Raw genomic sequence first — 27,228 nt, 5'->3', positions numbered from 1 at the left:
CAATAATGTTGACAAAACCTTATTGTTAAGCACTCAGAACTGGTTCATGCTTGCCAAACGAATGGGCCAATTTATTAACGCCTTCCCAATACTTGGACATACCAAGTACGTTATGGTTGGGAAGTTCTTCCTGACCTTGGACGTGCCAGGTACGTCCAGTCGATTTTACGCTCATAGAAGCTGTGCTCGTGATCGCCGTTGAGTGATCAGCTGATATCACAGCTGACACCCGGCTCTCACTGCCAGGAGTGGTGCCCGCACCGCTCCCAGCGGTTTAGCCCCCTAAATGCTGCGATCGTTATCAGTGGCAACATTTAGAAGGCAGAGGGAGGGACCCGTCTCTGCCCTCCAATTGACTCCCCTGCGACATCATTCTGGGGGTCCGATATAGTCATGACTGCATCCGGGTCACCAGGTTCTAGGATATTGGTTAGATCATGCGCAGTGCATTAACTTGTCAGTGCAGCACTGATAGTTATAAGCCATTGGAATGCTCGTTCATTTCAATGGTTTATAACAGCGATCAGAACTGTAAAAGTCAGAAAATTAAAAAAAAAAAAAAAACACACCATATATTGTACCGATAAAGTTGTATTTTTATGTAAGAAAAAACAAACAGAAAAAGTACACGTTTTGGTATCTCCACTTCCGGAACAACCTGCCACATTGAATAGTCACTCTAGTTAACCCATTCAGTGAACACTGGAAAAAATAAAAAAATAAGTAGCAACCGATGCGTTTTCATCATACCGTTGAACAAAAGGGGGAAAAAAACGCGATCAAGACAACAAATGTAAATCAAAATGGTATATCTGAAAACATCATCTTGTCCCTCAAAAAACAAGCTGCCATACAGTTTCTCATTTTCACTCGGCAGCATCCACTACTGCTTGTTTCTGGAAAACACCCATGGAGTCAGTCATCATTACATCTGTAGATAAATTTCCAAAGGGGTATAATTTAAAAAATGGGTTCACATGATTTTCTAGCACTTAGGGGCTCTGAGTCTGAAAACTATTCTAGGAAAATTTGCGCTCCAGGAGGCAAATGGCACTCTATCCCTACCGAGTCTTGGCGTATAGCTAAGCAGTACTGTACCACCGGATATGGGTTATTTGTACAGTGAGCAGAAATTGTGGGACAAATTTTGGTACCATTTTTACCCATTTCCCAGTGTAAAAATATAAAATCTGGGGCTAGAACAAAATTTTGGTGGTAAAAATGTAATTATTTTTTCTTCACTGCCCAATACAATAAAATTCTGTAACACACCCATGGTGTCAATGTGATCACTGCACCCCTAGATGAATTCATTGAGTTTGTAAAATAGTCACCTGGGGGGGGCGCTGTCTGCTGTTCTGGCATCTCAGGGACTATCCCAGTGGGTCAGGGCCCCTGCAAACCATAACAGTAAAATCCACACTATAATATGGTGCTTTTTCCCTTCTGAACTTTGCACTGTGGCTGAAAAGTAGGATATTGGCGTGATCACAAGAAATTCTTACAATGAACTGAGGTCTAATTTTTTTTCTATTAGCCCTTAGAAAAATTAAAAACTTGCGGCTAAAACAATACTTTAGTGGTAAAACTATACTGTATTTTGCCGTTTTAAGACGCATCGGATTATAAGGCGCACCCCACATTTTGAGGAGAAAAATAGGAAAAAACCTTTTCAATAAAATGGTGGTGGTTCTTACAATACAGGCATCTTATTGCTTACCGGGGGGTGGCTGCAGTGAAGCAGGGTCCCAGGGTTGCTGCTGGTGTTCAGTGGTGCTGGCCGCAGTGTAGCAGGGTCCCTGCTGGAGGAGGCAAGAGTGGCGCTGCGGGTGTCCTTTGGTGGGGGGTCTCTGACATTTTGTGAATGTCCTTAGCCCCCCTCACTGTTTACTATGCAGTGAAGTCCGGGAAAATGGCTTCCAGAGCGGCGCATGCGCAGATGGAGATCTTGGTGCCAATGGCACCAATAAAAACGTCAACTCGTCCCGCAAAAAACAAGATCTCACATGACTCTGTGGGCCAAAATATGGAAAAATTATAGATCTCAAAATGTGGTCATGCAAAAACTAATTTTTTGCAATAAAAAGCGTCTTTTAGTCTGTGACAGCTGCCAAACAGAAAAACTCGCTATAAATAGTAGATCAAACCCCCCTTTATCACCCCCTTAGTTAGGGAAAAATAATAATAATCTTTATTTTTATATAGCGCTAACATATTCCGCATTTCTTTACAGTTTTGCACACATTATCATCACTGTCCCCGATGGGGCTCACAATCTAAATTCCCTATCAGTATGTCTTTGGAATGTGGGAGGAAACCGGAGTACCCGGAGGAAACCCACGCAAACACTTGGAGAACATACAAACTCCTTGCAGATGTTGTCCAGGGTGGGATTAGAACCCAGGACTCCAGCGCTGCAAGGCTGCAGTGCTAACCAATAAAATAAAAAAATGTATTTATTTCCATTTTCCCATTAGGGCTGGGGTTAGGGTTGGGGCTAAAGTTAGGGTTACGATTGGGGTTAGGGTTGGGATTAGGGTTAGGGGTGTGTTAGGGTTGGAATTAGAATTGGGGGGTTTCCACTGTTTAGGCACATCAGGGGCTCTCCAAACATTACATGGTGTCTGATCTCAATTCCAGCCAATTTTGAATTGAAAATTCAAACGGCGCTCCTTCCTTTCCGATCTCTGCCATGCGCCCAAACAGTGGTTTACCTGCATATATGGGGTATCGTCATACTCAAGACAAATTGCACAACAACTTTTGGGGTCAAATTTCTCCTGTTATCCTTGGGAAAATAAAAAATTGGGGGCGCAAAGATCATTTTTATGGAAAAAATGATTTTTTATTTTTACGGCTCTACATTATAAACTTCTATGAAGCACTTGGGGGTTCAAAGTCCTCACCACATGTCTAGATAAGTTCCTTAGGGGGTCTACTTTCCAAAATGGGGGTTTCCACTGTTTAAGCACATCAGGGGCTTTCCAAACGCGACATGACTCCTGCAGACCATTCCATCAAAGTCTGCATTCCAAACGTCACTACTTCCCTTCCGAGCCCCGACATGTGCCCATACAGTAGTTTTCTCCCACATATGGGGTATCAGCGTACTCAGGACAAATTGGTCAACAACTTTTGGGGTCCAATTTCTCCTGTTACCCTTGGGAAAATAAAAAATTTGGGACTAAAAGATCATGTTTGTGGAAAAAATATTATTTTTTATTTTCACGCCCGGGCGTTATAAACTTTAGTGAAACACCTGGTGGTTCAAAGTTCTCATCACATATCTAGATAAGTTCCATGGAGGGGGGGGGGGGGGTCTAGTTTCCAAAATGGTGTCACTTATGGGGGGGTTTCCACTGTTTAGACATATCAGGGGCTCTCCAAACGCGACATGGCGTCTGATCTCAATTCCAGCCAATTCTGCGTTGAAAAAGTCAAACGGTGTTCCTTCCCTTGCAAGCTCTGCCATGCGCCCAAACAGTGGTTTACCCCCACATATGGGGTATCCGCATACTCAGGACAAATTACCCAATACCCTTTGGGGTCCTGTTACCCTTGGGAAAATTAAAGTTGGGTGTGAAAAGATCATTTTTGTACAAAAAATATGATTTTTTTTAATTTTACGGCTTTACGTTATAAACTTCTGTGGAGCCCTTGGGGGGTAAAAGTCTCTCCACATATCTAGATAAGTTCCATGGGGGGTCTAGTTTCCAAAATGATGTCACTTATGGGAGTTTCCACTGTTTAGACACATCAGTGGCTCTCCAAACGCGACATGGCGTCTGCTCTCAATTCCAGCCAATTTTGCGTTGAAAAAGTCAAACTGCGCTCCTTCCCTTCCGAGCTCTGCCATGCTCCCAAAAAGTTGCTCACCCCCACATATGGGGTATCAGCTTACTCAGGACAATTTGTACAATTTATTTTGGGGTCCAATTTCTCCTATTACCCTTGGGAAAATAAAAAATGTGTACCTGAAATAATTCTTTGGGGAAAAAAGTTGAATGTTCAATTTTTTTAAACATTCCAAAAATTCCTGTGAAGCACCTGAAGGGTTAATAAACTTCTTGAATGTGGTTTTGTGCACCTTGAGGGGTGCAGTTTTTAGAATGTTGTCACTTTTGGGTATTTTCTATCATATAGACCCCTCAAAGTAACTTCAAATGTGATGTGGTCCCTAAAAAAAAAATGGTGTTGTAAAAATGAGAAATCGCTGGTCAACTTTTAACCCTAACAAAAGAAAAATTTGGTTCCAAAATTGTGTTGATGTAAAGTAGACATGTGGGAAATGTTACTTAAGCATTTTGTGTGACATATCTGTGATTTAAGGGCATGAAAATTGTGAAATTTGCCAAATTTTCGCCAAATTTCCATTTTTTTTCCACAAATAAGCGCAAGTCATATCAAAGAAATTTTACCACGATCATGAAGTACAATATGTCATGAGAAAGCATTCTTAGAATCACCGGGATCCGTTGAAGCGTTCCAGAGTTATAACCTCATAGTGGGACAGTGGTCAGTATTGTAAAAATTGGCTTGGTCATTAACGTGCAAAAACCACCCTTGGGGGGGAGGGGTTAAGGAGAGAATTTTTCAGAGAAACCCTTTAAAGGGCCACTGTCACCCCCCCAGCCGTTATAAACTAAAAGAGCCACCTTGTGCAGCAGTAATGCTGCAGTCTAACAAGGTGGCTCTTTTTTAGTTTTTGATTCATTTATTACATCAATAAAGCGTTTTAAAAATTGGCCACAAATACCAGATATTGTACCTGGAGGCGGTCCGAATCGTCCTCTATCAATCTCCCAACTGCCGTCACTTTTCTCTTCAGGGGCGATGGTCGCCGCCCCCTTCGCACTGTTGCTTCTTAAATCCTGCGCTGTGCGTGCCTGCCTGGGGCCTGCGCAGTCTTCATCGTCAGTCAGGTGCGGGCAGTGCGGCCACCCTGTTCCTGAATCCCCGCCCCGCACTGTGTTATTCATTATGCACAGTGCGGGGCTGGGGTTCCTGGGCATGCGCACTGCGCTGTTCAGACGCTCCCCCGGTCCCCCGCCTTCCAGCGTTGTTCTTTGTGGCTGTTCAAAACGTCGGCAATGAAACCTGTATATTCCGGCAATGCTGGAAGGCGGGGGACCGGGGGAGCGTCTGACAAGCGCAGTGCGCATGCCCAGGAACCCCAGCCCCGCACTGTGCATAATGAATAACACAGTGCGGGCCCCAGGCAGGCACGCACAGCGCAGGCGCCGGATTTAAGAAGCAACAGCGCTCAGGGGGCGGCGACCATCGCCCCTGAAGAGAAGAGTGACGGCAGTTGGGAGATTGATAGAGGACGATTCGGACCGCCTCCAGGTACAATATCTGGTATTTGTGGCCAATTTTTTAAACGCTTTATTGAGGTAATAAATGAATCAAAAACTAAAAGAGCCACCTTGTTAGACTGCAGCATTACTGCTGCACAAGGTGGCTCTTTTAGTTTATAATGGCTGGAGGGGGTGACAGTGGCCCTTTAAGAATATGTTGAGCTTGTTTAAAATTTCAGTTAAAAAAACACTCATCCTTTGTCCCAAACCCACCCTTCCCCCACCCTCCATTCACCATATCCAGCACTGGCAAAGTTGACATTCCACACTCTGCCCTAAGGTGTGTCCATTAGGGATCGTTGACGCGGAGACCTGGACTCACTATCCTCTCACTCTTCTCAGGGAAACATTATTTTTAGCTTTTAAGGCTATTGCCATGAGATGGATGGATTGAAGACCCTCATGGATTTCACACTGGGTCAGTATGGTAAATACTGCAGCTTCTTATGAGAGGTATAAAGAAATAGACAGTGTCCTCAGAAATGTGATAAGGTATGAAAGCCCTAGTTTGATTCCCCTTTGACTCACTTTAGTCCACAGAGGATGAGGAGTATGCTCTCCATAAAGTATGTGATATTTGGTGCCTGACATGGGTGTCTTATGCTCTTGGTTAGACCCATGGTATGTTAAGGGCAAGGTTAAATTTGCTAGACAGTATTAAAGAGCTTGTCGACTACATTATATAATGCGCCTATCGATTTACATCTTGTAAAGAAGTATTTTTGTAAATACATACTGCTGCCATATGTGCTTGTGAGCGGCACTATTGCTGCCCACTCAGTCTTCATCACATGACCCCAGGTGCAGCCGCCACTTTTCTCATGTCAACTTCCGGACTTTCTTGATTCACCCAGATGTGACCCAGTCGCACGCACCCCCCTGATTGACAGTGCTGTGTGCAGTGTTTCACCACACGTCACAGCCCAGTATCCAGCACACACTTTCCATCCTCTGCTTTCATTGGCCGCAAGCGTGCGCTGGATATTGGGTTGTGACGTGCAGTCTAACGCCAACCACAGCCCTGTCAATCGGGGGATGCATGCGACTGGGCATGCCAGGGCGAATCAAGGAAGCTTGGAAGTTGACGTGACTTCAGCGGATGTCATCATAACATAAATAAGGTGCCATTTTTTTCATTACGCCACATTAAAGGGGTTGTCTGGGCAAATAATATTGGATACATAATATCAGATTTGTGGGCAATCTTACCCACTGCACCCTGATCGATCAGCTCCTTATAAGCCTAAGTGACCAGATGTAAATATTGAACTGAGCTGCACAGTTCAGTGTGTAGTGTTCTGTGCTGAAACCTGCAGGTCAGTTCCTGTTCTTTCAGGTAGAAGCTAATCTGCAGTTCTCAGCTGAATGTGACCTCATTGTTGCATCAAGTCAACAATGATCTATGGTGAACAGTTTAAAATCAGACGACCTGTTGAATCCTGCAGCATCACAAAGCTAACATTTGCCCTTGTCTCTCTGCTACAACCTTTCTCACTGTGCCTAAAATGATGCATGTGGAATATAAATATTAAATACGTATTGAAGGGATAATAATAATAATAATTTTTATTTATATAGCGCCAACATATTCCGCAGCGCTTTACAACTTATAGAGGGGACTTGTACAGACAATAGACATTACAGCATAACAGAAATCACAGTGCAAAATAGATACCAGGAGGAATGAGGGCCCTGCTCGCAAGCTTACAAACTATGAGGAAAAGGGGAGACACGAGAGGTGGATGGTAACAATTGCTTTAGTTATTTGGACCAGCCATAGTGTAAGGCTCGGGTGTTCATGTAAAGCTGCATGAACCAGTTAACAGCCTAAATATGTAGCAGTACAGACACAGAGGGCTATTAACTGCATAAAGTGTATGAGAACACGATGCAAGGAACCTGATTGTGTTTTGTTTTTTTTTCTATTTTTAATAGGCCACACAGGGATAGTTAGGTTAATGCGTTGAGGCGGTAGGCCAGTCTGAACAAATGCGTTTTTAGGGCACGCTTAAAACTGTGGGGATTGGGGATTAATCGTATTAACCTAGGTAGTGCATTCCAAAGAATCGGCGCAGCACTTGTAAAGTCTTGGAGACGGGAATGGGAGGTTCTGATTATTGAGGATGCTAACCTGAGGTCATTAGCGGAGCGGAGGGCACGGGTAGGGTGGTAGACTGAGACCAGAGAGGAGATGTAGGGTGGTGCTGAGCCATGGAGTGCTTTGTGGATGAGGGTAGTAGTTTTGTACTGGATTCTGGAGTGGATGGGTAGCCAGTGTAATGACTGGCACAAGGTAGAGGCATCGGTGTAACGGTTGGTGAGGAATATGATCCTGGCAGCAGCATTCAGGGCAGATTGGAGCGGGGAGAGTTTGGTAAGAGGGAGGCCGATTAGTAGAGAGTTACAATAGTCCAGACGGGAATGAATAAGAGAAACTGTAAGAGTTTTTGCAGAGTGGAAAGTAAGAAAAGGGCGAATTCTAGAAATGTTTTTGAGATGCAGGTAAGAAGAGCGAGCCAGTGATCGGATGTGGGGGGTGAATGAAAGCTCGGAATCAAGGATGACCCCAAGGCAGCGGGCATGTTGCTTTGGAGTAATGATTGAACCGCACACGGAGATGGCAATGTCAGGCAAAGGTAGGTTAGTAGAGGGAGAGAACACGAGGAGTTCAGTTTTTGACAGGTTCAGTTTCAGATAGAGGGAGGACATGATGTTAGAGACAGCGGTAAGACAATCACTGGTGTTTTCTAAGAAGGTCGGAGTGAAAGCAGGAGAAGAGGTGTATAATTGGGTGTCGTCAGCATAGAGATGGTACTGGAACCCAAATCTACTGATTTTGTCCAATAGGGGCAGTATACAAAGAGAAGAGGAGGGGGCCTAGGACTGATCCTTGAGGAACCCCAACAGTAAGGGGAAGGTGAGAGGAGGAGGAACCAGCAAAACATACAGTGAAGGATCGGTCAGAGAGATAGGAGGAGAACCAAGAGAGAACGGTGTCCTTGATGCCGATGGAGCGGAGCTTAGTGAGGAGGAGCTGATGATCCACAGTGTCTAATGCTGCGGAAAGATCCAATAGAATTAGCATGGAGTAGTGACCATTAGATTTAGCTGTTAGTAGGTCATGAGAGACTTTAGTGAGGGCAGTTTCAGTAGAGTGTAAAGAGCGGAAGCCAGATTGAAGAGGGTCGAGAAGAGTTATCTGAGAGATAGCGGGTAAGACGGGAGTGGACCAGGCGTTCCAGGAGTTTAGAGATGAAGGGAAGATTAGAGACAGGTCTATAATTAGCGGCACAGTTTTGGTCGAGGGAGGGTTTTTTAAGTAATGGATGTATGATGGCATGCTTAAATGAGGAGGGAAAAATACCGGAAGTGAGGGAAAGGTTGAATATTTTTGTTATGCGAGAGGTGACAGCCGGGGAAAGGGACTGGAGGAGATGTGACGGAATGGGGTCATTGGTGCAAGTGGTCGGGCGAGAAGATGCAAGGAGCCTGCTTACTTCTTCAGTAACTGGTTCAAAGTCAGAGACTGAACTAGATGCAGTGGGGGAGGGAGGACAGTGCCTGGTATGAAGAGATTGGGAGATGATTTCCTGTCGAATGTGGTCAATTTTTTCTTTGAAGTAATTGGCCAGATCGTCAGCGCGGAGATCTGTGGTTGGGGCCTGCTCTCTTGGGTTGAGTAGGGACTGGAAAGTGTCGAAGAGACGTTTAGGGTTATTGGACAGTGAGGTGATGAGGGTGTTGAAATAGGTTTGTTTGGAGAGGTGAAGGGCAGAGTTGTATGTTTTTAGCATGAACTTATAATGGATGAAATCTTCGGGTAGATTAGATTTTCTCCACAGACGTTCGGCGCACCTGGAGCATCGCTGCAGGAAGCGTGTTTGCAGCGTGTACCACGGTTGTCGCCGTCTGTGTCGAGTTGCTCTATGTATAGGAGGAGCAGCTTCATCCAGGGCACTATGCAGGGTTTCATTGTAATGCTTCAGAGCAGAATCAGGACATGAGATGGAGGAGATTGGGACCAATGAGGACTGCAAGTTCTGCATACGTTTCTGGGTGTTAATGGCCTGTATGTTTCTATAAGTGTGGAAAGTGGGGGTGACCTGAGCGGGATGGCAGTTCTTGATAGAGAATGAAAGAAGGTTGTGGTCAGAGAGCGGGAGAGGGGTGTTTGTGAAATCATCCACTGAGCAAAGTCGGGAGAAGACCAAGTCAAGGGAGTTTCCATCTTCATGCGTTGGAGAGTTAGTATGCTGCGAGAGGCCGAAAGAGGAGGTTAGAGATAAAAGGTGAGAAGCAGACGGGGAAAGGGGAGAAGCAATGGGGATGTTGAAATCACCCATGATAAGGGTGGGGGTGTCACAGGAGAGAAAGTGTGGAAGCCAAGTGGCAAAGTGATCCAGGAACTGATGAGAGGGGCCAGGAGGACGATACACCACAGCCACTCTCATGGAGAAGGGGACGTAGAGTCTGACAGCATGGACCTCAAAGGAAGGGAATACAAGTGAGGGTACTTGGGGGATAACTTGGATAGACCACTACTGGACAGCTACTTCCTAACACCTACACTGACTTTTTCTCTGATGTCGGCACCATATCTTCCAACAGTTATGGCCATGTTCTGTCAGTGTCGGAGGAATGGCACCGGTCTGAGAAAGAAGTACCATATATATTTTTTGTTTTTCTGATGGGGAGTTTAGCTATTAGGGGTTGGACAACCCCTTTAAGGCAATCTTTTAAATGACTGTAAATAATTGAATTCCTTAGGTTATCGACATCCCTCTCCTACTACTGTGGCAAGAACAGTACGGATCCTTCACACTTTGCTTGCCCTTGTAAACAAACACAGGAATTGTGATAAGTTTGAAGTCAATACTCAGAGTGTTGCTTATTTAGCAGGTAAGCGGTTTTTCTCTTGCCATTTTCTCTACTAAACCATTTTGCTTTTTATTGTTACAGAGCCAGTGTAGAAATGTATAGAGCTATGTCCTGTCTCTGCAATGACGTATAAACACTGCCGGAATTTGTGTTTGTGGAGATGTTCTGCTCTTGTGCTTCTGGGAAGAATACATCATGTTCTGATACGTGGTCCAGTAGAACATGGCAACAAGTTTTCTTTGTTTATTATGGACTACAAAGTCTGAAGTTAATGGGGTTATCCGGGTTTGGTATGTGTCTGCTGTCACTTAGTGACTGTAGATGTCTGAATGCTCACAGCATGTGCACCACATGCAGATAGGGTTCTCTGGTCCTGGCGGTGAAAATAAACGGTCACGTGACTGCAAGTATGGAATTGGCATACTTCCGGCCACATTCTGACTACAGGTGGTCGGCCTCACTTGATACAAATGAATTGAGCAGGGCCGAGAAACATCAGATCAGCCCGTGACCGCATGTATGCAAATCACATACTTGTGGTCACATGACCTCCCACTCTCACCACTGGCACTAGAGACGTGCAGTGCACGCTATGCAGATTGAAAAGTCTGCAGTCATATATAGTGGAGGTACAGAATATATACATTCTCTATGACTATATGGAACCATAATATGGATGTGGGCATGTGCACAGTCATACAAGTTTCTGGTTCTATTAGACTACAGCACATTTTTCTCTAATATTTCTAATCAATTTTACAATTGGCTTGTTAAAGGGTATGCTATCAGTGCAAATCATGAAATCCTTGCAGTTTTTACACTGCGCATTGCACCATATAATTGGCTGGATTAGCAGGATTGCAGTGGATAGTATAGATAACATGGGATCACACCATTTACAATCCGAGATGATCGCAGATCACCTCCTCCCCCTGCCTGCCTGCACATTGATCTTTGCACAGATCACAAAGCATGTCTTAAAAACTCCCATAAGTCACTGAACATCTCTGACCTATTGTAGCTCTTGACTTTCATCTCTCTGTATGCTGGTATACTGTAGCTCAGGGAAGATGACCACTCCCAAAATGGCAATGAAAAAAATCTACCATCAAAAAGACCATATTAAAAAAAAAAACGGTATTATCTTGTTTAAATGAATAAAAATACTGTAGGTAATACAACATATGTTTATCTACAACTGAAAAAACGGAGTAGCAACAAGCCACAACATATGAATAAAAATATAAATTTTATTACAAAATTACAATAAAAACACATAAGACAAAATCCATATAAGCACGATACATTAAAACTGGAGGAAAAAGAAGGTAAGTTGGGGGTGGGTGGAGGGTCAAGACATAAATGGACCTGTGAAAGGTGGGTGGATAAATATCCCAATTGTACAAGGACAATACTACATAAGTCATTGCCACAATGAAAAATTAAGCGCAAGTATCAAAACCACAGCAAAGTACGTCACCATATAGAAGCTTACCCATAATAGGTCCGACCGCATCAGCAGCCCCCCCTGACAGCCCCTGATGCGCATTTCGCGTGTTCAGCTTTATCAAAAGGGAGTAGATGTATTTGATAAAGCTGAACATGCGAAACGCGCGTCGGGGGGGGGGGGGGGCGGCGGCTGCTGCGGTTGGGAAATTTATATTTGTATTCATATGTTGTTGCTTGTTGCTACTCCATTTTTTCAGTTGTAGGTTAATATATTTGGAGTACTCCACTTTGTTTATCATTTTTGTTGTGGTGGGGGAGAGCTTGATATTAATATGCTCTTGGCCCGTTATTTAACTGATGTTATTTTATTATCTTTTCAAAACATATGTTAATCTGTAGCCTTATTTATTCTATTAAGACAGTATCCTCAATAAAGTCTGAGATGTTAGTAAATTGCAGTGGTCTAGTTGGGAACATTGTTGGCATAGGAGCTTCTTCTATGTTCCTGTAACAGACCCCTTTTAGTCATGATTCACAGTTGGTAAAGGTTTAGCTAACTGTCGTTAAATGCATGTGAATGGGATTTTACAAAACCATCGTTACAGAACCCTGGCCACATGTTGCAGAATCATGTACAAATTTGTGGCAAACTCCTTATGTAAACAGACTCCTGTGAATTAGACTGAGGTCACAATAATAAAAATTACATTTCTAAAAGCGAATAATGAATTTTCATGTGTCGTTCATGTGTTTCTCTTCTATATTTGTAGCATTACTTACAGTGTCTGAAGAGGTGAGGAGTCGCTGCAGCTTGAAACACAGAAAATCACTGTTGCTCACAGATGTTTCAATGGAAAATGTTCCTATGGATACATATCCGATGCACCACAGTGATCCCACCTGCAGGTCATTGTCCCATCTATACTCTAAAAATCATCTGTTGTATGCAAAGAGGTTTTTATATTAAATGTGTGATCCAAAATTCCCAAAGTTATGAAGGGCAACGTTTGTTTTTTTTTCTATACAGTTTGTTTTTAACATTATACATAATTTTTATACTTAAATTGCAATTTTTGCTTTGGCCGCTCGGCCTTATACTAGCCTCACTTCCTGTTTGTTACAAAAGACTTTTCGTAATCTCAGTATCATGACAGACTGGTATACAGTAGATACCACAAGATCCACCATTCACCCACCCTAGGTAATGGGCACATCTCACCTCCTCCTTCATTCATAATGACCAGATGAGAGCATGTGCAGAAAATACTTGTATCCGTCAGTAGTCAGATCCAGTCTGTTGCTACTTCTGTCCATGTTGCTACTTCTGTCCATGCAGCTGCTGAAAAAAACAAGAAGTGCGTCACTAATAGGACTAGTGGACAGTGTGGAAATTGCATTATTTCAGCGTTTTTTATTACATCAGTGATATGGTACATTGAAAAGAAAATTATTAGTTTTAAAACATACATTTACATAGATATTTGATTTAGACAATAGCCTATTTCCTTTAAGATATATATATATATATATATATATATATATTCGTTAATTATAAATTTTGGTCAAGGTCAACGCCTCTGACATTTGTATATTAAATTCCTCAGAACACTAAAGGAAAATCAACCGTGGTCATCCCCAAAAGGGTCTGGAATGCACCTAGCTGCGAGCTACCCCACAGTTGGGCAGGTTAGCCCACGGACTAGGAAGTCTATGAGTCTGGACATGGGGCAACCGTCACAAGCAAACACTAAAAAACTCTTGGGTAGGTCATACAAATGTAAAATATACTCAGGTCTATTACTTCATCTTGGTGGGGGGGTACATATTCTTCATATTTAATATCAAAAGTATGCTGTGAAACACAACCCGGTTTTACTTTAGATTCAGCTATGCTCCATGTTTTAGGTACAAGGAAAAGCTTTGATCATTTAATATCGGACACTAAGGCACCTAAAAGGCAGGAGATTGAATCTGGCATCACTACACCTCCGAAAATGAGGAGAGTAGCAGAGAACGATTATGATATTGGTGAGTTTCTAACTTAATGGAAATACCTAAACTACAGTCACCCTGCACATGTTGTCTTTCATCTGGTGGACTCGGAGTCCTCAATGTTGTCCATATGTCATCTAGTGCACTTCTCACCCCGCTGCTCAGTTATGTCACTTGTAGAGCTGAGTGGATGACTTCATGCAACCCTGGTGAAGGTCAATGCTCTCTGGGAATTAAAGAGAGCTGTATGAATTTCCTGAGCTTTTGGGTTCCCCAGCTCAACTTTTGAGTCGTCTCACCAGTCCAGCCAATCATAAGCTGCGCCTGGGATCCTGAATGGTAAAGAAATTCAGGCAGCTCTTTTCAATGTCCAGAGACTGCTGACTTGGACCATGGACCGGGGTCTCAATCTGCTCATTTCTAGTCACATGCCATTGCTGTCTAATCCGTTCTTTGAACATTTGCTGCCTGCCATATGGCTTTTGGCTACAGGGTATGTGTGTATGTTCACACTGTAAAATGTATATACCGTATATACTCGAGTATAAGCCGAGATTTTCAGCCCATTTTTGGGGGGCTGAAAGTCCCCCTCTCGGCTTATACTCGAGTCATACCCGGGGGTCGGCAGGGGAGGGGGGGCGGGGGCTATCTAATTATACTCACCTACTGCTGGCGTGGTCCCTGCGCATCCTTGCTTCTTCCAGCGCTGCATATTCTTCCTGTACTAAGCGGTCACATGGTCCCGCTCATAGAGGTGGAGCCGCATATTCATTTCAGTAATGAGCGGTAACTGTGACCGCTCAATACAGGAAGAAGATGCAGTGCTGGAAGAAGCAGGGACGCGCAGGGACTGCGCCAGCAGTAGGTGAGTATACAGCACTGTACAGCGCTGCGCGATATTTACCGCTCCTCGTTCCGGTGCGGCTTCGTCATCAGCGTCCTCTGGCAGTGACGCTCAGGTCAGAGGGCGCGGTGACGTAGTCAGTGCACGCCCTCTGCTGAACGTCAGTGCTGAAGACGGAGCCGCACTAGGAGCAGGTAAATATTGAAAGTGCTGGGGGTCCTGAGCGAAGAGAGGTGAGTATGTGATTTTTTTTTTTTTTTTTAATCGCAGCAAAAGCATATGGGGCAGTGACTGTACGGAGCATCTGTATGGGGCCATAACGATTGTGCAGCACTATAAGGCTATGTTCACACTTTGCGGTTTTTGCTGCGGATCCGCAGCGGATTTGACGCTACGGATCCGCAGCAGTTTTCCATGCAGGGTACAGTACAATGTTACCCTATGGAAAACAAAAACCGCTGTGCCCACTTTGCGGAAAATCCCTTTAAAAACCGCGCGGAATTGCTGCGGAAAAAAAGGAGCATGTCACTTCTTTCTGCGGATTCCGCAGCAGTTTTCAACATGCACCAATAGGAAAGTGCTGTTGAAAACCCGCAGAGGAATCCGCAGAAGAAACCGCAGGGAAAACCGCAGCGGTTTTTCAATGCGGTTTTTCCAAATCCGCTGCGGAAAAATCCACAGCAAAATCTGCAAAGTGTGAACATGCCCTAAGGGGCAGTGACTGTACAGAGCATCTTATGGGGCCATAACGATTGTGCAGCACTATATGGGGCCATAACGATTGTGCAGCACTATAAGGGGCAGTAACTGTACGGAGCATCTGTATGGGGCCATAACGATTGTGCAGCACTATATGGGGCCATAACGATTGTGCAGCACTATATGGGGCAAGTGACTGTACGGGGCCATAACGCTTGTGCAGCATTATAAGGGGCAGTGTCTGTACGGAGCATCTTATGGGGCAAGTGACTGTATGGATTATCTATGGGGCCATAACGTTGTGCAGCACTATATAGGGCAAATATCTCTATGGAGCATCTTATGGGGCCCTTATTACCCTTTGTGCAGGATTATATGGGGCATATTTTAATATGGAGCATCTAATGGGGCCCATCAAACTTTATGGAGCATTATAATGGGGCTCCTGATTCAATATGGATTCAAAAACACTTAACCTACTGATGTCTCAATTAATTTTACTTTTATTGGTATCTATTTTTACTTTTGAAATTTACCGGTAGCTGCTGCATTTTCCACCCTAGGCTTATACTCGAGTCATTAAGTTTTCCCTGTTTTTTGTGGCAAAATTAGGGGGGGTCGGCTTATACTCGAGTCGGCTTATACTCGAGTATATACGGTATATGTATTTACACCCACATATAGATCTAATATAGTATGTTCACATAGCCGTATTTTCGGTCCAAGTGTTGTCTGTGAGAAAGCTGACCTCACACGGACAGCACTTAATCTATTGTTACTCACTTGGGCTGTTCAGATGATGGTCATTCCACAGACTAGATAAATGTATAAAAAAAATTGTAGCATGCACAAGTCTACAATTGTAATTTCTTAGTGCGCAAAACAAATCGTATCCCACATATATCATCGTTAGAATATCCAATTTTTATCGATGCATTAAAATTCTTAACAAAATAAAATTTAGAAGACCAAATAGTTTTCTAACTGCTGATGTATAAAAATAAATGCGTTGCAGATGTATGACAATATAGATAACAAATCGTCTGTGTTGGTTTTTTTTCTGGATGCTTAGCCTAATACCAGGATTTGTGAATGAAGGGCAAAGCTTGATAAATTAGCTCCATTACTTCATGTTCTTTTCTTTTAGATACTCCAAGAATATCATCCCCTCAACAGCATCCTCATTTGCGGAAAGTATCTGTCTCCGAGTCAAACGTGCTTTTGGATGAGGAAGTTTTGACTGACCCTAAAACGCAAGCTCTGTTGCTGACTGTGCTTGTAAGATTGTTTTCTTTCTTTTTTGACAGATTGTTTGACAATTCATTATTTCATGATAAGCTTCACATTAGCTGCTGCCTCTTTTACAACCTGGAACAACAATTAGAGCCAGCATGAGCTTTTGAGTTTATTTTTTTTATCAGCGTCATACCATTCATACATATATATATATATATATATATATGTATTCTGCTCACATGCTGTTCAGTAGTGCCATGGTCATGCCTATTGCGGTATGCCACTGATATCACAGCAATAATAAGAAACACTCAAACAACAAAAACAAATGGTAATGATCATGATGTAATTAGATTCATGTCTGAAAATATATATACCCCATGGGTGTGTTTGTAGTAGACTATACCGGACCTATCGCCATGAAACAGAGACGAACAAAAGAAAAACGACGATAAGGCTGCTTTCACACCAGCGTCGGCACGGGGTCGTCGCGCTGCGTCGGCCCGACGTACTGACGCATACTGTGAAAAAAATGCCCGACGTGGGCAGCGGAACCAGTCTTACGACGCTTCCACTGCTCCATTGTAAGGTCCGGGGAGGGGGGGGTGGAGTTTCGGCCGCGCATGCGCGGTCGAAAATGGCGGACATGACGTGCAAAAAAACTTACATGTAACTTTGTTTGTGCCGACGGTCCGCCATAACACAGCGCAACCGTCGCAAGACAGTTGCGACGTGTGGCACTGCGTCGCAGTGCGTTGCTAATAAAAGTCTATGGAGAAAAAAAACGCATCCTGCGGGCAACTTTGCAGGATGCGTTTTTTCTCCACAACGACGCATTGCGGCGTGCAGTGCCCGACGCTAGTGTGAAAGTAGCCTAAAGTAGTGCTTTTAGCAATAAAGTACAATTGATTCACCTATTTTTGGACTACTTTCTTTGTTTTTCCTTTGTTAGGCTAAGTTCACGCTTGCGTTTGGCTGGTCTGCGTATGGCTGTGTACTTCCTTAAGCCCCGCCTATGTTCCGCCTACTTCCACATACGTCCTGCGTACCTATCTTTAACATTGGGTACTTAGGGACATGCGTTGTATGCTGATGTGTCCGCATGTGGCGTTTCGACATGCCCGCCGACCGCACAGGAACGCAACATAGGCGGAGCTTAAGGGAGGAAGTATGCAGCTATTCGCAGACCAGCCAAACGCAAGTGTGAACTCGGCCTTAGTGTATCACAGCAATAATATAGACCTGCGTCATACTACATTCACTCTACTAATATACACCCGCATCATGCTATATGCACTATAGTAATATACAGCCGCATCATGCTATATGTACTATAGTAATATACACCCGCATCATGCTATATGCACTATAGTAATGTACAGCCACATCATGATATATGTACTATAGTAATATACACCCATCATGCTATATTCACTATAGTAATATACAGCCGCATCATGCTATATTCACTATAGTAATATACACCCGTATCATGCTATATGTACTATAGTAATATACACCCGCATTATGATATATGTACTATAGTAATATACACCCGCATCATGCTATATGCACTATAGTAATATACAGCCGCATCATGCTATATGCACTATAGTAATATACAGCCGCATCATGCTATATTCACTGTAGTAATATACACCCGTATCATGATATATGTACTATAGTAATATACACCCATCATGCTATATTCACTATAGTAATATACATCCGCATCATGCTATGTGCACTATAGTAATATACACCCGCATCATGCTATATGCACTATAGTAATATACAGCCGCATCATGCTGTATGCACTATAGTAATATACAGCCGCATAATGCTATATGTACTATAGTAATATACATCCATCATGCTATATTCACTATAGTAATATACAGCCGCATCATGCTATATTCACTTTAGTAATATACACCCGTATCATGATATATGTTCTATAGTAATATACACCCGCATCATGCTATATGCACTATAGTAATATACAGCCACATCATGCTATATGCAGTATAGTAATATACAGCCACATCATGCTATATGCACTATAGTAATATACAGCCACATCATGATATATGTTCTATAGTAATATACACCCGCATCATGCTATATGCACTATAGTAATATACAGCCACATCATGCTATATGCACTATAGTAACATACATCCGCATCATGCTATGTGCACTATAGTAATATACACCCGCATCATGCTATATGCACTATAGTAATATACAGCCGCATCATGCTATATGCACTATAGTAATATACAGCCGCATAATGCTATATGCACTATAGCAGTGGCAGCTAACCTGTGGCACACGTGCCAGATTGGGCACCCAGAGCCTTCTCAGCCCCCTCGCCATCTCCCTCATCATTAGCACTGTAGCCACTCTCTCATCAGTCTGTGCGCGGGCTGAGGAGAGTGGTGGTGTTAGTGCCCACAGGTAGGATTGTGATATATGAAGGGACCAGATCAGAGCTGGAACTGGCTGAAGTGAGTAGTTACCGTATATACTCTTGTATAAGCCGAGTTTTTCAGCACAGAAGAACAGACCTCCACTACAATTAGTGGTTAGTATCTTATGCTTGGAGTGCAGTGCTTACAAGCTCTTTGACATTGACTCTATAGCGCGCTAATGTACGAGTTGTCTTTCAAATCTAAAACCTCAGTATTCAGGGCACTAAGTGGGTTTTGAATTGCGGTTTGGGCACTGGATCTCTAAAAGGTTCGCCATCACTAGACTATAGTAATATAGACCTGCATCATGCTATATGCACTGTAGTATTATAGACCTGCATCATGCTATATACACTGTAGTAATATAGACCTGCATCATTCTGTATGCACTGTAGTAATATAGACCTGCATCATTCTGTATGCACTGTAGTAATATAGACCTGCATCATTCTGTATGCACTGTAGTAATATAGACCTGCATCATTCTGTATGCACTATAGTAATATAGACCTGCATCATATTATATACACTGTAGTAATCTAGACATTCATCATGCTATACACACTGTAGTAGATAAGATAATAGATACTCTAAATAGATGTATAATAGATAATAGATAGATACTGTAGATAGATATATAGATAATAGATACTGTAGATAGATAATAGATGGATGATAGATAGATAATAGAGAGTTAGATGTAGATGATAGATAGATAAGAGATAGATGATGGATAGATAATAGATACTGTAGATAGATAATAGATAGATATATAATAGATAGATAATAAATAGATGATATAGATAATAGGTAGATATATGATATATAATACAGTAGATAATAGATACTGTAGATAGATATATAGATAGACACTGTAGAGTGATAATAGATAGATAATAGATAACAGAGAGATAGATAATAGAGATAGATGATGGATAGATAATAGATACTATAGATGCTATACACACTGTAGTAATATAGCCCTGCATCATTCTGTATGCACTGTAGTAATATAGGCCTGCATCATGATATACTGTATACACTGTAGTAATATAGACCTGCATCATGTTTTATGTACTGTAGTAATATAGACCTGCATCATGTTATATACACCGTAGTAATATAGACCTGCATCATGTTATATGTACTGTAGTAATATAGACCTGCATCATGTTATATGTACTGTAGTAATATAGACCTGCATCATGTTATATGTACTGTAGTAATATAGACCTGCATCATGCTATACACACTGTAGTAATATAGACCTGCATCATGCTATAGGCACCGTAGTAATATAGACCTGCATCATGTTATATGTACTGTAGTAATATAGACCTGCATCATGTTATATGTACTGTAGTAATATAGACCTGCATCATGCTATAGGCACTGTAGTAATATAGACCTGCATCATGCTATACACACTGTAGTAATATAGACCTGCATCATGCTATAGGCACTGTAGTAATATAGACCTGCATCATTCTGTATGCACTGTAGTAATATAGACCTGCATCATGCTATAGGCACTGTAGTAATATAGACCTGCATCATGCTATACACACTGTAGTAATATAGACCTGCATTATTCTGTATGCACTGTAGTAATATAGACCTGCATCATGCTATACACACTGTAGTAATATAGACCTGCATCATGATATACTGTATACACTGTAGTAATATAGACCTGCATCATGTTATATGTACTGTAGTAATATAGACCTGCATCATGTTATATGCACCGTAGTAATATAGACCTGCATCATGTTATATGTACTGTAGTAATATAGACCTGCATCATGTTATACACACTGTAGTAATATAGACCTGCATCTTGTTATATGCACCGTAGTAATATAGACCTACATCATGTTATATGCACCGTAGTAATATAGACCTGCATCATGTTATATGTACTGTAGTAATATAGACCTGCATCATGTTATATACACCGTAGTAATATAGACCTGCATCTTGTTATATGCACCGTAGTAATATAGACCTGCATCATGTTATATGTACTATAGTAATATAGACCAGCATCATGCTATACACACTGTAGTAATATAGACCTGCATCATGATATACTGTATACACTGTAGTAATATAGACCTGCATCATGATATACTGTATACACTGTAGTAATATAGACCTGCATCATGTTATATGTACTGTAGTAATATAGACCAGCATCATGCTATACACACTGTAGTAATATAGACCTGCATCATGATATACTGTATACACTGTAGTAATATAGACCTGCATCATGTTATATGTACTGTATTAATATAGACCTGCATCATGTTATATACACCGTAGTAATATAGACCTGCATCATGCTATATGTACTGTAGTAATATAGACCTGCATCATGTTATATGCACCGTAGTAATATAGACCTGCATCATGTTATATGTACTGTAGTAATATAGACCTGCATCATGTTATATGTACTGTAGTAATATAGACCTGCATCATGTTATATGTACTGTAGTAATATAGACCTGCATCATGTTATATGCACCGTAGTAATATAGACCTGCATCATGTTATATGTACTGTAGTAATATAGACCTGCATCATGTTATATGTACTGTAGTAATATAGACCTGCATCATGTTATATGCACCGTAGTAATATAGACCTGCATCATGTTATATACACTGTAGTAATATAGACCTGCATCATGTTATATGTACTGTAGTAATATAGACCTGCATCATGTTATATGCACTGTAGTAATATAGACCTGCATCATGTTATATGCACCGTAGTAATATAGACCTGCATCATGATATACTGTATACACTGTAGTAATATAGACCTGCATCATGTTATATGTACTGTAGTAATATAGACCTGCATCATGTTATATGCACCGTAGTAATATAGACCTGCATCATGTTATATGCACCGTAGTAATCTAGACCTGCATCATGTTATATGTACTGTAGTAATATAGACCTGCATCATGTTATATGTACTGTAGTAATATAGACCTGCATCATGTTATATACACCGTAGTAATATAGACCTGCATCATGTTATATGTACTGTAGTAATATAGACCTGCATCATGTTATATGCACCGTAGTAATATAGACCTGCATCATGTTATATGCACCGTAGTAATCTAGACCTGCATCATGTTATATGTACTGTAGTAATATAGACCTGCATCATGCTATATACACCGATGTAAAATAGACCTGCATCATGTTATATGTACTATAGTAATATAGACCTGCATCATGTTATATGTACTGTAGTAATATAGACCTGCATCATGTTATGTGTACTGTAGTAATATAGACCTGCATCATGTTATATGTACTGTAGTAATATAGACCTGCATCATGTTATATGTACTGTAGTAATATAGACCTGCATCATGCTATACACACTGTAGTAATATAGACCTGCATCATGCTATAGGCACCGTAGTAATATAGACCTGCATCATGTTATATGTACTGTAGTAATATAGACCTGCATCATGTTATATGTACTGTAGTAATATAGACCTGCATCATGCTATAGGCACTGTAGTAATATAGACCTGCATCATGCTATACACACTGTAGTAATATAGACCTGCATTATTCTGTATGCACTGTAGTAATATAGACCTGCATCATGCTATACACACTGTAGTAATATAGACCTGCATCATGACATACTGTATACACTGTAGTAATATAGACCTGCATCATGTTATATGTACTGTAGTAATATAGACCTGCATCATGTTATATGCACCGTAGTAATATAGACCTGTATCATGTTATATGTACTGTAGTAATATAGACCTGCATCATGTTATACACACTGTAGTAATATAGACCTGCATCTTGTTATATGCACCGTAGTAATATAGACCTGCATCATGTTATATGCACCGTAGTAATATAGACCTGCATCATGTTATATGTACTGTAGTAATATAGACCTGCATCATGTTATATACACCGTAGTAATATAGACCTGCATCTTGTTATATGCACCGTAGTAATATAGACCTGCATCATGTTATATGTACTGTAGTAATATAGACCAGCATCATGCTATACACACTGTAGTAATATAGACCTGCATCATGATATACTGTATACACTGTAGTAATATAGACCTGCATCATGATATACTGTATACACTGTAGTAATATAGACCTGCATCATGTTATATGTACTGTAGTAATATAGACCAGCATCATGCTATACACACTGTAGTAATATAGACCTGCATCATGTTATATGCACTGTAGTAATATAGACCTGCATCATGTTATATGCACCGTAGTAATATAGACCTGCATCATGATATACTGTATACACTGTAGTAATATAGACCTGCATCATGTTATATGTACTGTAGTAATATAGACCTGCATCATGTTATATGCACCGTAGTAATATAGACCTGCATCATGTTATATGCACCGTAGTAATCTAGACCTGCATCATGTTATATGTACTGTAGTAATATAGACCTGCATCATGTTATATGTACTGTAGTAATATAGACCTGCATCATGTTATACACACTGTAGTAATATAGACCTGCATCTTGTTATATGCACCGTAGTAATATAGACCTGCATCATGTTATATGCACCGTAGTAATATAGACCTGCATCATGTTATATGTACTGTAGTAATATAGACCTGCATCATGTTATATACACCGTAGTAATATAGACCTGCATCTTGTTATATGCACCGTAGTAATATAGACCTGCATCATGTTATATGTACTGTAGTAATATAGACCAGCATCATGCTATACACACTGTAGTAATATAGACCTGCATCATGATATACTGTATACACTGTAGTAATATAGACCTGCATCATGATATACTGTATACACTGTAGTAATATAGACCTGCATCATGTTATATGTACTGTAGTAATATAGACCAGCATCATGCTATACACACTGTAGTAATATAGACCTGCATCATGTTATATGCACTGTAGTAATATAGACCTGCATCATGTTATATGCACCGTAGTAATATAGACCTGCATCATGATATACTGTATACACTGTAGTAATATAGACCTGCATCATGTTATATGTACTGTAGTAATATAGACCTGCATCATGTTATATGCACCGTAGTAATATAGACCTGCATCATGTTATATGCACCGTAGTAATCTAGACCTGCATCATGTTATATGTACTGTAGTAATATAGACCTGCATCATGTTATATGTACTGTAGTAATATAGACCTGCATCATGTTATATACACCGTAGTAATATAGACCTGCATCATGTTATATGTACTGTAGTAATATAGACCTGCATCATGTTATATGCACCGTAGTAATATAGACCTGCATCATGTTATATGCACCGTAGTAATCTAGACCTGCATCATGTTATATGTACTGTAGTAATATAGACCTGCATCATGTTATATGTACTGTAGTAATATAGACCTGCATCATGTTATGTGTACTGTAGTAATATAGACCTGCATCATGTTATATGTACTGTAGTAATATAGACCTGCATCATGTTATATGTACTGTAGTAATATAGACCTGCATCATGTTATATACACCGTAGTAATATAGGCCTGCATCATGTTATATGTACTGTAGTAATATAGACCTGCATCATGCTATATACACCGTAGTAATATAGACCTGCATCATGTTATATGTACTGTAGTAATATAGACCTGCATCATGTTATATGTACTGTAGTAATATAGACCTGCATCATGTTATATGTACTGTAGTAATATAGACCTGCATCATGTTATATGCACCGTAGTAATCTAGACCTGCATCATGTTATATGTACTGTAGTAATATAGACCTGCATCATGTCATATGTACTGTAGTAATATAGACCTGCATCATGTTATATGTACTGTAGTAATATAGACCTGCATCATGTTATATGTACTGTAGTAATATAGACCTGCATCATGTTATATACACCGTAGTAATATAGGCCTGCATCATGTTATATGTACTGTAGTAATATAGACCTGCATCATGCTATATACACCGTAGTAATATAGACCTGCATCATGTTATATGTACTGTAGTAATATAGACCTGCATCATGTTATATGTACTGTAGTAATATAGACCTGCATCATGTTATATGTACTGTAGTAATATAGACCTGCATCATGTTATATGCACCGTAGTAATCTAGACCTGCATCATGTTATATGTACTGTAGTAATATAGACCTGCATCATGTCATATGTACTGTAGTAATATAGACCTCCATCATGTTATATGTACTGTAGTAATATAGACCTGCATCATGTTATATGTACTGTAGTAATATAGACCTGCATCATGTTATATGCACCGTAGTAATATAGACCTGCATCATGTTATATGTACTGTAGTAATATAGACCTGCATCATGCTATATACACCGTAGTAATGTAGACCTGCATCATGTTATATGTACTGTAGTAATATAGACCTGCATCATGTTATATGCACCGTAGTAATATAGACCTGCATCATGTTATATGTACTGTAGTAATATAGACCTGCATCATGCTATATACACCGTAGTAATGTAGACCTGCATCATGCGATATACACTGTATGTTCATTTCTGCAGGCTACGCTTGTAAAATACACTACAGATGAGTTTGATCAGCGTATCCTTTATGAATACTTAGCTGAAGCCAGTGTGGTCTTCCCCAAAGTGTTTCCAGTGGTGTAAGTATCTCTCATTTACAAATACTCTGACAAGCCATTTTATGTATTATACTGAGGGAATATAATCTCATCTGTAACGCCACAAGCAAATAACACAACCTCTTCCGTGTATTCGCACCTCTAAATTTGCTACTAATAGCTACTAGAATCATATTATACCAAAGGATTGGGTATATTTTTTCTGTATGATACATCGGGGATTTTGCCATAGTGTTTATGGTGGCACTTTTATTTATTTTACCATTAGATTTTTACCTCTCCAGAGACAATCACTTTTAGTCTCCATCAGTCCCGACACCCCTGATAAATGTTTTATCAGGGGTGTGATATTGTTTTGGACTTTTTACTATTAGGGCGTTGATCCTGAAAATGTAAAATTTGTGTTCATTATGTTGGTTCTGTTTCAGTTGTAAAATGTTTTAAGTGGTTTTTTTTTGTATTTCAGACACAATTTATTGGACTCCAAGATCAACACCCTTCTGTCATTGTGTCAAGACCCCAATTTATTGAATCCCATACATGGGATTGTGCAAAGCGTGGTGTACCATGAAGAATCTCCTCCACAGTATCAACCATCTTACCTGCAAAGTAAGCGTAAAGTGCTGTGAACTTGCTTGCTGTCTTTAATCAGTCACGATCCGGGTACTGGATTACAGCAGTTTCTGAATTAATCGTACCAGTAAACCATCCATTTTTTTGTTTCTCCTATATTAAAGAATATACCATAGACTTATTAGAGGAATGTTCCTTGCTTACCGCTCTTTGAGTGAGAGCTCAGCGGCTCTTGCAAACCCAATTGATTTCTTGCACAGATTTGAACAACCAGAGTGTGTGACTTAAGCTTACCACAACAATAGCTGCTGATTATCCAGAAAATTGCAGAATCTGTTCAATACCAGGCCTCTCTTGTTTTCTGAAGGCTGCACAACCACTCTATACCCATTCAATAGTCTGTGATTGTTCTGTACCTAGAAAACCTATAACATACTACTTGTAGCACCTCTAATGTGCCTGTTGTAAGTCTTACTATCCCAGGAAGACCTTTATTTAGCTATTCTTGGAAAGCATGTGTTTCCATATCTTGCTTTCTCTAATTCTGGTCAGCAATTTTGTATATCTACAGTTTTCCTCAAATCCTTTATCAATTGCTTATTTGTTTTTACCTTTGCAGGTTTTGGATTTAATGGCTTGTGGAGGTTTGCTGGTCCTTTCTCAAAGGTAAAGAATATTAATGTTGTGAAGTGCTTCAATGCAAAGTTTATACGGTGCTATTAGTTTGCAAATCCTTGGTTTATTTATAACGAGTGGATTTTTAAATCGATACTCTGTAGTTTTACACCATGAAAATGATTAGCATAACAAAATAGAACAAAATCATGGTTCTCCAGTAAAAGGAAGAAAAAAAACTGAAGGAAATGTCATTACAAATAAATGAATAAATATATTTAACAAATCACAATCATTTTTATTACGTAGATAATTCCCAAAAAGAATTAAAATAGCCATTGTGTTATTGCAGTAACAGAACAGAAACCTACAATGTTAATAGGACATGTGCTCGCAAACATGTGTAGTAGGAAG

The 27,228-nt window shown here is 40.7% G+C and overlaps 1 protein-coding gene across 9 annotated transcripts in view; it reads left to right on the top strand.

Moving 5' to 3' along the window:
- The window catches only part of NF1 (neurofibromin 1), a 373,185-nt gene that overhangs the window by 326,159 nt on the left and 19,798 nt on the right, over nucleotides 1-27,228 (top strand). For 5 of the 9 annotated variants that reach the window (XM_077296848.1, XM_077296844.1, XM_077296843.1 and 2 more), the window contains 8 exons: nucleotides 10,125-10,256; nucleotides 12,455-12,590; nucleotides 13,289-13,446; nucleotides 13,572-13,712; nucleotides 16,367-16,497; nucleotides 25,547-25,647; nucleotides 26,093-26,235; nucleotides 26,819-26,865. In XM_077296848.1, the coding sequence (XP_077152963.1) occupies nucleotides 10,125-10,256; nucleotides 12,455-12,590; nucleotides 13,289-13,446; nucleotides 13,572-13,712; nucleotides 16,367-16,497; nucleotides 25,547-25,647; nucleotides 26,093-26,235; nucleotides 26,819-26,865 (989 nt within the window). The remainder of the gene's footprint in view (nucleotides 1-10,124; nucleotides 10,257-12,454; nucleotides 12,591-13,288; nucleotides 13,447-13,571; nucleotides 13,713-16,366; nucleotides 16,498-25,546; nucleotides 25,648-26,092; nucleotides 26,236-26,818; nucleotides 26,866-27,228) is intronic. The other 4 variants (XM_077296849.1, XM_077296845.1, XM_077296847.1 and 1 more) reach the window with 1 other exon arrangement.

Source organism: Ranitomeya variabilis, chromosome 3, assembly GCF_051348905.1.
Source record: "Ranitomeya variabilis isolate aRanVar5 chromosome 3, aRanVar5.hap1, whole genome shotgun sequence".
In the NCBI taxonomy this organism is placed as follows: Eukaryota; Metazoa; Chordata; class Amphibia; order Anura; family Dendrobatidae; genus Ranitomeya; species Ranitomeya variabilis.
This window is presented reverse-complemented; position numbering and strand designations above follow the sequence as displayed.